The sequence below is a fragment of the Barbatula barbatula genome, assembly GCF_947034865.1.
Source record: "Barbatula barbatula genome assembly, chromosome: 6".
Lineage (NCBI taxonomy): Eukaryota > Metazoa > Chordata > Actinopteri > Cypriniformes > Nemacheilidae > Barbatula > Barbatula barbatula.
The window spans coordinates 18,817,299-18,831,773 of NC_136765.1; the positions used below are offsets into that span (position 1 = coordinate 18,817,299).

Here is a 14,475-nt window from a genome sequence, read left to right on the forward strand (position 1 = left end):
TTAAGAACCACCGATATGATGTAGAAACGTAGATCACACAATATACAAGAGCATGTATAAGCATCACAATCTCTGATCTATTTAACATTTTATTTTTAATACATCATATGGATATTCAGATCGTATTCATTCATGTACAAATACATAATTTTTATCGACTCTTCAGTTTAAATGTACAAAAAACATGGAGAAATATAGAGAGTGAAAAAATCCGACGGCTGTTTTAATAGCAGCTTTGCAACCTGGCAAGACATTTGCCAACTTTATAAAATGCAGTAAAAGAGTTCTGTTTAAAAAATATCTAACAAATACTTAAAGGCACTTCATTTTATTATTTTCTTTCCAAAGAAATATAATAATAACAATTTCTAGAAGAAAGGTGAGGCTAAAGGTCATGCCTGCTCCACAGGGCAGACATCTGCAGTGGACCAGCGTCCCAGACACAGAGAATTAGCTTGCGTCTGTCATTAATACAATGCAGCTCATATACAAAAGCTTATTTTATAGACTTAACACTGAAACATTTTATAGCGTGTGTGTCTTATTTAAATCTGTATATTGCAGGTGTGTTTGGTGTGGTCTGTCTCACTTAAGGAGAAAATCTGATGGGAAACAGAGATGATAAGTAGTATATATATTCATTTCAGAAAAGATGAGAAGAAGCAGACGAAGAGTCTAGCATTAGTAAAATAGTAAAATATCCACCCGCACGCACGTCTTTGACTGGGTCAAATAAATCAATCCCCCAGCTTAAGGTTTGTCAGTTTTCTGAAAAATCATCTCGCCCATCTTCACACCTCAAATGTCTTGCTACTTTCTAAGACCGAAATAATAATAAACTTACATAGACCAATAAAACAAATATTTTATACAGTTCTCTTGTAGACACCATAAGATGGCACATTAAACTCTTCATCTCAAGTAGGATAGTTTTTTTTGGCTTTTTGAGTGTTTGTTTTTATACAGTGCAGAGTATATGGGCCTTGATTAAATAAGTGTTTTTAGCAATATCTGTCGCCCCCTGGTGGTCACTCCCTGTATGAGCTGGTTGAATTCTGTCTTTGGGCTACGCAGTAGTTGAGCTGAGCAGAGTGGACAAATCCTGGCAGACAGACGCACTTGTACGAGCCTTGCGTGTTGATGCACTTGCCGTTCTTGCAAAGAGACATCTTTGAATTCAGCTCCGAGCATTCATTAATATCTGGAACAGAAAATGCAAAAACTGTGTCTGAAAAAGATGGTTTTTCCATTAACTTATAGGACAGAGACTTAACTGTGATGTCATGACTCTCACATGGTAACATAAGAGCTTCTGTTAAACATTTAATTAGAAAACCACAGAGATCAATGGGAAGTTGCCTCCTAAAAGCAAAACCAAGTCTTCTGGAAAAGATTTCCACTAGATGTTGGCTGCAGGGATTCGCTCATATTTAGACATGAGCATTAGTGAGGTCAGGGTCTGATGTGGGATGATGGGGTCAGACTCACAGTCTGCCATCTTTAATCATTTACATTTCTGCATTTGGCAGATGCTTTTATCCAAAGCGACTTATATTGCATTATTGTATACATTGTATCTGCGTATGCGCAATCCCCTGCGATCGAACCCACGACCCATGCTCTAACCACCGAGCTAAAGAAAATCAGTACAAAAGTGTTTAGCGTAGATCAGATCTGGGATATTCTGCAGGCTCCCAGCTTCAAATCTTTGGACGCTCCTGCTCTCTTTTTTAGTAGTAACATTTTTTAATTCTGTTTATATTTTCCTGTGTTTTTCTAAACCTATATGAACACAAAAGAAGATATTTTGATAAATGTGTCAGTGGTTTTGTCTGCATTCAAGGGAAGTCAATGGGGCCGGTGTTTTTTTGGTTACCAAAATATCTTCTTTTCTGTAGAAGGAAGACATTTGTATAGGTTTGGATAACATGCATTGTATAGTAGCAACTTTATACTATATCAACATTTATTTTTTAAATGTTATTTTGTGATTGTAAAGACTTAATTAACTAGTACCATGTTCTCTCTGAAAAGAGGTTACACTAAATTCACATATTTATTGTGAATATTTATATACTGTATTATATTTATATGTTCAGGAACTTGTGCATTGCTATACAATTTGTACTACACTGCGAAGAAAGTGTATCTGGTCTGGCCTGGATCCTGATTATCAGATTGACAAGAATCCATGCAATTATTTTGCCTAATAGAAAAAGAATTTAATTTGACTTCAACTCGTTATGTTAACATTTTTATACAATAATAGTCTTTACTGTTTAACATCAGAGCCATTAGGGTGAAAAGCAGCTCTAAATTCAGACCTAAACTGAAGCCACATAAATTGTATCCATTACAATTTCAGAACTTGTATTAAATGTGACTCTGGACCACACAACCAGTCATAAGGGTCAATCATTTAGAATTGAGATTTGAGCTGAATAAATAAGCTTTCCATGGATACATGCTTTGTTAGGATAGGGCCATATTTGACCGAGACACAACTATTTGAAAATCTGGAATCTGCAGGTGCAAGAAATCTAAATATTGAGAAAAACTTAAGTTGTCCATCAGAGATGCTGTAGCAGGCCATTGCCCAGAAGAAACAGGTTTGTTTTAACATTCTTTATTGGCTTAACGCTGTAATGACCTTGTGGAGAGTAGATGAACACAAATTCTTCACATAGATATCAAATTTGAGTGGGTAATTGACAAAGAGTGGGTAGCAGTGAGTGAAGTTATGTAAAGGCATGTTTCCGGCTATGCTTGTTTGAAAAATATCTTCATGGAACGTGAAATGTACTTAATATCCTAATGATTTTTGGCATAAAAGAAAAACGCATACAATGTGTTATTGGCTTTTGCTACAAATATACCTGTGCAACAAATGACTGGTTTTATGGTCAAGGGTCACTAATATACATCAAACCTGCATATGTATTTCACAAAAACAAAACCTCAATTAATTCTGTTCCACGTGAGAATTTGATCTCTCTTACCCACGCAGGCCATGCGGGACATGTCGAGCGTGTATCCATCAAAGCAGTCGCAGGTGTATCCCTCCTGTACCCGCACACATCGGCCGTTCTCGCATCCATTTAGCACGCCACATTCCTCCGCTCGCAATCCTTCGAATGCATCATATGGTCCTGAAAGACATTGCAACCCAAGGTCAGTGGAGTATTAACTGTATATTTAGTTCCTTTTATTTCTCTGCAAAAAAAGCAACCATTTACAGAGAACAGTATTAGATGTGATTCAAGTGAAATGCAGTAAAAGACTACACAGAAGGGGTGAAATCTATCAAACATTAATCTATATATAATTATCAATTATATAACTAATCATAATTTAGAAAGTATTCTGAAGTTTATATAACTCATAAAGAATTAGCGTTAAAGGATCTTCGGTTATTCTACTCACTTCTGGCTGTGTCATAATCTTCATAGAAGGGCAGTGTGCCGTCAGGGTTCAGAGGTTGAGGGTCATATTCAGGGCTGACCTCATATTCATGAATTGGGCCAGCGACCAGAGCGTCTTGACCATACGGCTGACGGATATTACACATTGAGGCATAGGCAGCTGAATGAGGGTGAAGGGTAGAGAAGATAGAGATAAGGGAACAGAACCAACACTTTTATACACTTTTATACAATTTCTACCTGTATTTTTGCCAGGGCAGAGAGCGCAGTCCATTCCCCAGGCATCTCCGTATAAACAGCAGCACTCTGTGAATGTGGTTTGTCTGTTGGCTATAGGCTTGGTGCAGGTCAGTTGTGTCGTCACTGTTTTCCAGCAAATACCCTCATACACATCAGTTACTCTTTGTCCTGTAGACACACAAACATCTTATCTCTCTGCACTACACATGATGGAAAAGTTATGAAGTGAAAAAATAACTGGAAATTCTAGAATTGTGTCTTAATGACGCTTGCTGAATGGTAATGGCATGAACCCAAGCTCCATGTATCAAGCCATACACTGGCCGACTGCTTATTTTGAAGTGCCTATTCTGTGTTTCCACTAGATGGCAGTATGACACCAAGTAGAAATGGGATTGAGACCGAAAATAAAAGGCAGTGAAAGGCAGATTTGTTTGTGTTGATTACGGCATTTTAAGGGGTATCACAATACGGTTGTAGAGTTTAGGATGTAATAGATGATAGTTTGGATAATATGATTTACACCCTTGCTTGAGCTTGAAGAGTGAAATGGAACTGGAATTTATTAGGATTAGTGTTTAGGGTGTGGATTTTAGAGTGTCGTTTTTAAGGTGGACTTTTAGGTGTTAAAAGTTAGGGTGAAGTGTTTAGGATGTGGGATATGGAGTGTTATGGTTGAGAGTTTGGATTTTAGGATGTAGTTTTTAGGGTGTGAATTTAGTGTTTACTGTAGATTATGGGTATTAGAGTGTAGTGCTTAAGGAATACAGCTGGTTTTAGGGTGTAGTGTTTAGGGTTTGTGTTGTTGCTGTAAGTCTCATACCTGCCACTGGTTGTGAAATGCAGTGATTGTTGTCAGGTCCAAGAACAAGTGGAGGAGTGCAGAAACACTGATATGAACCATATGAGTTCATACACTGACCGTCTATACATATAGACTCATCTTCACATTCATCAATGTCTGCCAAGAGAGAAAGAGAGAGACGAGAATACAGACACAGGGTCAGTGTGTTTAGTAAACTGGTGAAAATACTGTATATCAAAAACACACAGACAGAAGCAATTATGCATAGTACAGTGGGACAGACATAACCAGTCTGCATGTGTAAAAATGCACGATTGAATCTGCAAAGTGAGCGAGACTGTTCGTGTGTATGTTTGTGTGTCCGCGTGGGTTGTTGGAAGGGAAATTACTGTGGCTATGTTGAGAGTTTATGTGTGAGGCGGCCAGGGGTGTGGCAGCGTTAATGCAGTACAGCCGGGTGAGACTCCATGTCCGTGGGCCTGTGGTTTGTGTGAGAGTGTGTGTGTTTAGGCAGGCAGAAAGCCTGCGGTGCGCCATACAGCTGCGGTCTGGATCGTAACTACTGTAACGACCTGACCAGATGCATTACGTTGCCCTTTGACCCCGCTCACATACACACACATTACCTGCGCAAACACACTGCTGCTACTGGCCACAAGCTTCAGCGGGTTTAAAACACCAATTTAAACCTGATTTAAAAGTGTTGAGACTACCGTGAGAAAGCCATGGCAAACCTTTATACACACAATCCATTTAGCACATCAACTCACACCCAGCCAAACACACACCCACACACAAACAGGCTTCTGTCATTCCGAACCAACAAAAGAACCCTAGTGACAAGCTTGAGCCAAACATCACAAGCAACACATGGCTCAAACAGGATGATCTAAATAACAAACCCTTCTGTGATGATTTGCAAGAACACTTGTCGAACAAGACACTAAAATAAAATGTTTCATAAAAATATCCTAACCATACAACCTTGACCTGTGATGGTATGAGAACAGGTGCACATGTACATGTTCTTTTGCGTCAAATAAAATGTAAAGACAACAGCGTATGTGAGACACGCAGGATATTTGAGACACAGAATTTCAAACTGTTCAGTGACTGCATACAGATTAAGATTCGGACCTTACCGACACATTGCAGCTTGTTCTCATCGTAGTAAAGGCCGGACTTGCAGTAACATTCATATCCACCAGGGGTGTTGTGACAAAAGCCGTCTTTGCAAATCTCCTCTCCAAAAACCACACATTCATCCGCGTCTGCAATACACACAACATTTTAATTTTGTCCGTAAATTAACTTGAATCTACACAGACTGGTCAATATATCAGTTTTACTCATTTTTGTTTACACACACACTCAACAATGGGTTTAGGTTTTTTCAAACCTCAGGTTAACGGAACAGTTCAGTCTATCTTCAGTCACTATCAAGTTTTTCCAAATCTGTATATATTTCTTTGTTTGGACACAGAGAAAGATGTTTTTGAAGAATGCTTTAAAGCAAAGAGTTCTTGGCCATTATTGACGACCCTAATGAATTTCTCTGTACTGTTGAACACAAAATAAGATCATTTGTAGAATACAGGACAGCAACCAGTTCTGGGGCACCTTTGACCAGCATTGTAATGCTTTTTGTTACAAGCAATGGTCCAACTCTTTCTCTGTGTTTATCAGAACAAAGAAATGTATACAGATTTGAGACAACTCAAGGGTGAGTAAATGATGACAGAATTTGGATTTCTGGGTATATACTGTCCCTTTAACTCCTTACAATATTTCCTAAGTAGAAAATGTATCTAGGATACATATTTTTATTTACAAAACTTTATGTTTTCTCAATTCAACAGCTGGCTACTGGCAGGTTTGTCCAAAAAATTTATTTGTACTATTTCGGGACCACAACTCTATATCAGCATGCATTTGGTTACATGTGGACTTGGTAGCATAAAGATTTAGCTCTGGTTAGTGTATAAGGTATCGTACAAGAATGTCATTTGACCGAAGGCAGGGAGAAAATGTGTTTTCCATGCATAAGACATCTATACAAACACCAACCCTCGTGCACACATTCCCACCACATCGCATTCACCCACAGCGCCGCCAGCCCAGGAGAAACCACACGCTTGCTACATTCATAAATTAAATCAGTACATTAGACCGGCCCTGTGACTGAGGTTTCCCTACATTTGGAAGCAGGCTTCCGTACGTGTGTGTTTTAGCATATGTACTGTAAGTCAGATGCTTTCAGAAGTCTGGCGGTCAAATATTATAAAGTACATAAAACATAATATCCCAGAATCAAAAGTGCAGAGACACACAGTTACCTCTAAAGCTGTCTGCTACGCTAGCTCCTGGAATCACAGATTCTCCAGTAGGAACGTAACCCTGGCCCGCAGGACACATCTGAGAGAACTTATCTGTATGGCAGAGAGTTACAGTAGTATTTATTATAGGAGTCTGCATGTACATTTGTATAGTGTATGTAACATGTCATTTGGTACCTGTTCCCGGTGCGGGGCAGGGATGGACCTCGCAGTTGTCCCCCCATCCAAACCCCAGTGTACAGCAGCATTCCTCTTTAGTCATACTGCTGGCCAGCACATTATCACACAGGTTCTCATCGTCCAGGTTGTAGTAGCACTCCTTCCTCTCCACCGATGGTGCTGCAGGTTCAAGAGGACAAAGACATTTAACTCAGACCAGAGGATCAGAACATTTTCAATCATGTTCAACATTGCAAGCATAGCAATAAAAACAGCAAAAGAGAAGTGCGAGAAAACATCAATGAATAAATTTACCACTTCAGTGCAATAGCGGATAGCCCAAAATTAAGGTCAGGAACACAAATAGTACACAACATTAGAGTGCAGTTTTGGCTCAGTTCTCTTTTTATGACTTTTACTTTTTATGTGATTCATATTCCAAACTATTGTGCTTGTAGTTTTATGGTATTTTATAGGGGTATAAATATCCATTTTCTCCGCCACCAATGCCATATCGATTACATTTTTAACGATGCCACATGTAGAATAGCGATATTGGTTACCTTGATTTTGACGGTATTGTTATCTGCATCAATGTATTGTTACACCCCTAGTATATGTGAAAACCAGCTCTGGTGACAGACACCGGGGTACTCATAAAAAATTTATAAAATCATATTTAAACTCATGAGACAGTGGGGTTTTAAGGGGGAGAAGGATTAGGTGGGTGGATTTGAACAAACGTCCTCAACTAAAACAGTTGGATAAGATCTAAGGAAACGCTTCCTGTTACTTGATCTTTCAGGCACAGCTGGTGTGTAGCCGCTCCCACACACTAACACACATATCTGATCGACACTGTTCTCTATTTCAGTGTTTCTGGAGCATTAGAAGAACAAATTGAGTCCAATCGAGCCAGTGCCAACCCTTAAACCCTCTGCTGATATCAGAGTCTGAAGTCTCCTGCTTGTGTGCTTGTCTTCAGGGACAGTCTAACATGTTTTAACAGTTGCACTTATTTGCATGGGGTATTCGAAATTGCAGAAATGTATCATTGTGCAGTTAAACACTGCGAGAAATTGTAACTTAATTTAAGAAATAAAAGCAGTGAGGCTAATATAGCAATTACATTGCAATCAGTGAATCTGCTAACAAGACTTTCAAAAGAAGATAACTTTTGATAGGACTTCTGGCAGGCTATCTCTCTATTAGCAGTCTTATATCATAGCGTAGGAGCTTCTCTTATGTGCTTTGGGGCCAGTGGTGCTTTGGTCCCTCTGTAATCCTCATGCTGAATCTCATTTCTCTTCTGCCAGATCCTTTACAAGCCCCATTCATCACGCCCAGACTTTCTCTGTTCAACTCTGAGTTGGACCCTGATGATAGGAAGTTAATGTCCTGTTGCACTAGAAGATCTCCACGGTCGAGATTAAAACGTGAAGAACTTCAGAATCTATTTGAGTACTAGGTGATGCTGAGGAGTTCAGTGACAGGATGGGTTCAAAGGTCATCTTTGGTATTTCGTGTAGTATGTTTGGGTTGTGCTAACTGCTGCTGGGATGAATTTGTCTATTACGTGGAGTTTGCAGACATTAAACAATTAACTGTAAGTGCGAGTGTGTGGTCGGGCTGCAATGGACAGTTTAATCGGACGTAAGTGCTGGCCCGAAGTTAACTTCCCTTCTATGTTTGGTTATAATAAAACAATTTATTTGATTTTTAATTTATATTTTATTGTATATTAATTCTATTAAATTTAATTACAACTCAACGGTTATTGATTCTTTGCGGAGGTCCACTGGAAGTTAAGTTTGGGCCACATAATATTTGTTTATAGTATATACGGTTTACATTTATAAAGCATTACCTGGAGTTGTAGAGAGGCATTTGCCAGTCATCGTGTTGAATTCTTGAGTCTCATCTGGACACAAACACAGGACAGATCCTTCTCGGTTCTCACAGGTTGCCTCACCGCACAGATCACTGAGAAGTTCACACTCGTTCACGTCTAAAGGAAAAACGAGACATTTTTATGACCGAACCACAGACTGATCTACTGGAAGCTTTTTTTAAACAAAGTTCTGACAGTGGTAAGAAGCTTTAATTATAAAAAAAACATTAATGATTAATGCTAAAGCTGATTTTGTGCATTTGCAGAGCAGCCCATAAATGCAGGTGGAAGTGGAGATTTGCGAGTATGCTACTGCTAACATACCAGTTATCAAACATTATTTGTGCGCTTTAAGGTTAGTTCGGGTTTTTTATGACTTGTGATAAAAGATGATGTGTCGTTGGTTTAGAAACATCTCTGTGGGCGGGGATTGGATTGAGGGCGTGTCATATTCAGTGCAGTCTGTTGTTAGTTCCGTGACAGCTAGCATCAATTACGGCACCTTTAATTTTCCTTATCGAAAAACTGGCTTATTGTTGTTTCCCCGAACAATGACAAACTGTGTGCACAGTTGACTCGAGTAAATAAAACGGCTCCATTCTTCTCCCGACTCTCTTTGACAGTTTGAATTTATGACGACCAAAGTAGCACTATAATGCAAGTGTCGGCTTCCAGGAACATGGCTCTCTCCTTCTTTCCAGTCCATTCCCTCTCTCTTTTCCCCCCTTAATGCTTCACACATCTGTGACTCTCATTCTCTTCGCTTTTATCAATCATCTCAGCGCACCACATACAAAAGATGCAATAAATCAACGTGTGTGGAGAGAGCCTTTGTGTGCAATGGACTCCAAACACTTTAATGGAGCCATCCAGCCAGACACGCACGCTCACACACACCCTCCTCGTGATGGTGGGCCAGCCCGTCAATAAGCCTCTATGTGTTAAACGCTCGTCTGGAGTCGGCAGAGGCGTGGGTGCTACGCCGCTAGGAATCATAAAAGTTGAGAAAGAATGTCTGTGCCAGAAGAAACAATGTATAATACAGATACAGTCTCATCAGAGCTCATATATACTAGTGCCGTTTTGTGCATTCCAGAAAAACACATTTTAAAGGGATAGTTCACCTAAAATTAAAATGTTCTCATCATTTATTCACCCTCATGTGGTTTAAAACCTGTATATATCTGCGGAACAAAAAAAAGATATTTTGAGAAATGTCTCAGTGGTTTTGTGTCCATACAATGGAAATCAATGTGGACCAATGTTGTTTGGTTACCAACGTTCTTAAAAAAATATTTTGTGTTCTGCAGAAGAGAGAAAGTAATACCGTTTGGAATTACATGAGTGAATAATGATGAAAGAAATTTCTTTTTTGGGTGAACTATCTCTTCAAGAATGGGATTCAAGAGTTTGACACATTAGTTCATATAAAGACACACATTTGCAGGTTCTCTAAATGAATATCTTCATTTTGAAATAAAACCAAACATGAATTTAGGCTTTTAATTGTGTTTACACATAATGTGTAAATGAGCTTGTGTGCGTGGGAGAGTAAATCACACCTTTTTTGACCATGACCAGAGTCATGGCCTTAGCCAAACATACTGTAAGAGCTCATGTGCGAAACGTCATTTAATTATTAAGCAACAAGTTATACTACTGTCTGCTCTCTTCTTTTTCGACTGTCCACACACTGTTCTGATGAAGGCAAAAAGAGATGAAAGGAATTGGTGAGGAGAGAAAATGAGGAGGGAGATTGAGGAATGGATAAGGGCAGGAATAGAAAGAGGGACAAGTGGGACTAATGCAGTGTTCGTGTGTGTGGGTGGGTGTATGCAGTGTATTTCTGCTGTGGGAAATAAGAATCGATGGAGGTTGTTTGTGGCTAGTTTCACAAGCCAACAAGACAAATAACGTCTGATCAGAGCCTTAAAGAATGTATATGTGGGACTCACTGTTTGCTGGTGTACTGTAGCTTAACTGATGAAAAGTGGCAGAAGCAACCCCAATGTCCAGGGTTTAACCATTATGAAGTGCATACCCATAAAACCTACAGCTTGAAAGGTGTTTTTAGATTCAAGCGTCGAATTTATAAAAAGCATATAATTAAAGAATACCACACCTCTATAATAATGGTAAATCTTCCTCAGTTTTCTTTCATTTCCATCCTTCTCTTTCTATTTGGTGACAGGCATCACAACAGTCAAAATGGGACAAACCAAATAGACACCAGGCCTCAAAAATCAATGTGGCTTCATTACATTTATGGTACCTGATTGTGTGAGCTGTGCTCTGTGTAATAATATGTCTGTGTGAATAGGGCCACTGATGTGTTTAACCCGGGTCTCAATGTTTTAAACATTACCCGGGGTTTGTGCCATCCATCTACAGACAGGATGAAACTAAACACTCACATCAATCATGGCTGTAGAAAAGTGGCTGCCATCATTTTTATGTCGTCTGCGAGGAAGTGACAAAAAAACCTGAACATTCTGAGCTGTTTAAAATCCAGCTCAGTTTTACCTGCTTACCAGGATGACAGCTTTACAAAGATAAATACAATACAATACAATATTAATACGTAATAGTCTTTTTTCATTGTGAAACCTAACGCATTACATCACGTGAATGTAAAACTTATTTAAAAGTGACGGTTCACTTGTGAATTATTTGTGTAATAATACAGTAAAATAATTTTATATGGCTGGAAGAAAAGAGTTAAAAAAACTGGTGAAGACACGTACCCACACAGCCCTGACCATCCTGAGAGTCATTGAACCCTGGATCACACTGGCAGCTGAAGGAGCCCATTGTATTCTGACAAACGCCATGACTTCCACAGGTATTCTCATTCAGAGAACACTCATCCATGTCTAGAGCCAGAGAGAAAGTGAGAGTTTAGTGATCTCTGTTTAATGTATAGATTGGCATCCTCTGGAAGGATGGATGGAGGACAGCTGAATGGGTCGATTGATGAATGGATGAACATAACACATAAGAGTTCAACAGTCAGAAATGAATGAGATGCAACAGTCAAATGTTATGCGGTCAATAAATGGATGTAAAAGGTTGAGTAGACCTCTGATCAGAAATGCAATATGCAGTGTTAATAAGCAGTTAAATAGGGTTTACACAAAAACAAACAAGAGAATCAGATCTGGGCAGAGCTATGGAGCACGATCAGGGGATGACATCATGGTTAAAGCTGGCGATAAGCACTCACCAATGCAGGTGCCATGATCGCCTCGGGAATGGCCAGGGGGACAGGACACATCACATCGGTACGAGCCTGGTGTGTTTTGACAATCCCACACCCCACAAATAGATGCCCCAAGTTCAGCGCACTCATCAATATCTGACAAGATAGCATAACCAACAAATCAGCACATGGACCCACGCTAATAAAACAATCAGTAAAAAGCTCCCGGGAGGAGGGAGATATTGGAATTTTACCCTGGCATGTCTGATTGGTCGGGTGCAAACGGAAGCCTCCTTCACACTGACAGAAATACGAGCCCATCGTGTTTGAACAGATACCATTTACACACCTGCTGCCATCTAGACATTCATCTTCATCTGAAAAAGCACACACACACACACACACATGTTTCGAACGGTGTTGTCCAACTGGTTTCAAGTGGGTCATTTCAATATAATAAATTATATTCCTCGTTGTCTAGACATCCAGCTCAAATGTTTCCTCTTTATTCTTTTTACAGTTGGATGGGACATTTAAAACAATTCTGGTAGAGCTCTGGGAGCACATACGCACGTCCCACCAGAGGAAAAATAACATTGGCTCATGTGTGAAAGCCATTAGACACAGAATCTCTTGCTTTCTCTCATTCTCTCTTGTGCTGCCAAAGACCGGGGCTTTTCAACAAAGCAATAGATAAATTTAGCATAAACATCAGCAGCACTTAAAATCAGGACAAACAGCAGCGGGAGGGACCAGCCTGTGCGATGGGCTTGTAAGCGTGCACGTACCCTTACAGCCCTCTGGATCACGTGTGGATACGAAGCCAGCGTCACACAAACAGAAGAACGAGCCATCAGTGTTCCAACACTCTCCGTTCGGGCCACATGGCTGTGTGTCATCCTCACACTCATCAATATCTACAAGAAAAAAGGACGTTTGAAAACAATACTCACTAATACAACTGACTTAAATGTCTATGTCTTCAATGCACATGTAATTATGATTTCCAAAAGCTCTGATTTGACTGAGGGGACGAAAAAGGAACCAAACTAGCAGTATCCACAATAGTCTCAATTATTGCTTACAATAGTTTGTTTTATATTTCCCTTTGTTACAGACAATGTTAACTTTCTTTTTGCATTTCGGAAGAATATAGAGATGAATTAATAAATCAATATTTTTTCCTAATAGTCTGATGGCACCATCAACAAAGCCATAGAACGTTTCAGTTTTGAGGGCATGAACAGTCGAATCTCATCACGTTTTTTCTTATCTCATAATAACAGCAATTTTGACGTGTATCACTGATGTAGGCCTTTAAAAAAAATTTAGATACTGCTTTCGATTCATTTACACCAGCAACAGAAAGTCATGTTGAGCACATCAAGGTTATAGTTTATTAAAATGAAAAGAAATCTGTTAATTCAAATAAAATAAAAATAGAACAACTTATTTTTTTACTTAACGAAAATTAGAAGTGTTACCTCATCAATAAGCTAAAATAAATGTGTAGTGAGGTAGGCCGGACGAGCCGGGATTCGAGGCCGGTGCGTGAGTGATAACGAGCATCAGCTGTACGCGCGCCGGTCTCCTATCACGGAGGAGATCAGGAGCATAAGAGGATGAACGACTGGACCGTCAGTGAGAGGGGACCAGGCCTTGCTTTTGGTTGTGGTTTGTGTGTATGTCGCCGGTGGTGGCCCGTGGGGGGGCTGCCAGCTGTCTATTTACGTTTATATTTGTTATTTAAAGATGTTGAATGTTTGCCGGTTCCCTTCTCCTTTCTTCCTTTTATGGATCTTTGTTACTAAATGATTATTTGAACTACAGTATATACAGTATTAAACTAAACAAATAGTAAAATGATGAAAGCTCATAACAGAATTCCAAAAATGCAACCAAAATTGTAACATGAAAACAAATAATATTAAAAACATTGGCTCATATGCGAAAGCCTTTAGACACAGAATCTCTTGTTTTCTCTCATTCTCTCTCATTTCCCTCATTCTCTCTTGTGCTGCCAAAGACCGGGGCTTTTCAACAAAGCAATAGATACATTTAGCGTAAACATCAGCAGCACTTAGGATCAGGACAAACAGCAGCGTAAGGGATCAGCCTGTGAGATGGGCTTGTGAGCGTGCACGTACCCTTACAGCCCTCTGGATCACGTGTGGACACGAAGCCAGCATCACACAAACAGAAGAACGAGCCATCAGTGTTCCAACACTCTCCTTTCGGGCCACACAGCTGTGTGTCGTCCTCACATTCATCGATATCTACAAGAAAAAAGGATGTTTGAAAACAATAGAGTACTCACTTGTCGTGAACGGGGTGGTGAGCATGGACAAGAGGACCCAGGTGCAGACAGCCGGTAAGGGGTACACAAGACTTTATTACAAAAGACAAAACAATAACCCACGATG

General features: G+C 39.7%; 1 protein-coding gene across 3 annotated transcripts in view; it reads right to left on the reverse strand.

Annotated features, from left to right (window-relative positions):
- Nucleotides 1-72: 72 nt before the first annotated feature.
- Nucleotides 73-14,475, reverse strand: part of ltbp1 (latent transforming growth factor beta binding protein 1) — a 59,638-nt gene continuing 45,235 nt past the window's right edge. For 2 of the 3 annotated variants that reach the window (XM_079459131.1, XM_079459129.1), the window contains 14 exons: nucleotides 14,200-14,328; nucleotides 12,841-12,969; nucleotides 12,307-12,429; nucleotides 12,077-12,208; nucleotides 11,598-11,726; nucleotides 8,830-8,970; nucleotides 6,981-7,142; nucleotides 6,804-6,896; nucleotides 5,610-5,738; nucleotides 4,486-4,623; nucleotides 3,663-3,830; nucleotides 3,424-3,582; nucleotides 3,000-3,149; nucleotides 73-1,201 (listed from right to left, as the gene is read on the reverse strand). In XM_079459131.1, the coding sequence (XP_079315257.1) occupies nucleotides 1,029-1,201; nucleotides 3,000-3,149; nucleotides 3,424-3,582; nucleotides 3,663-3,830; nucleotides 4,486-4,623; nucleotides 5,610-5,738; nucleotides 6,804-6,896; nucleotides 6,981-7,142; nucleotides 8,830-8,970; nucleotides 11,598-11,726; nucleotides 12,077-12,208; nucleotides 12,307-12,429; nucleotides 12,841-12,969; nucleotides 14,200-14,328 (1,955 nt within the window). In that variant the 3' untranslated portion in view covers nucleotides 73-1,028. The remainder of the gene's footprint in view (nucleotides 1,202-2,999; nucleotides 3,150-3,423; nucleotides 3,583-3,662; nucleotides 3,831-4,485; nucleotides 4,624-5,609; nucleotides 5,739-6,803; nucleotides 6,897-6,980; nucleotides 7,143-8,829; nucleotides 8,971-11,597; nucleotides 11,727-12,076; nucleotides 12,209-12,306; nucleotides 12,430-12,840; nucleotides 12,970-14,199; nucleotides 14,329-14,475) is intronic. The other variant, XM_079459130.1, reaches the window with a different exon arrangement.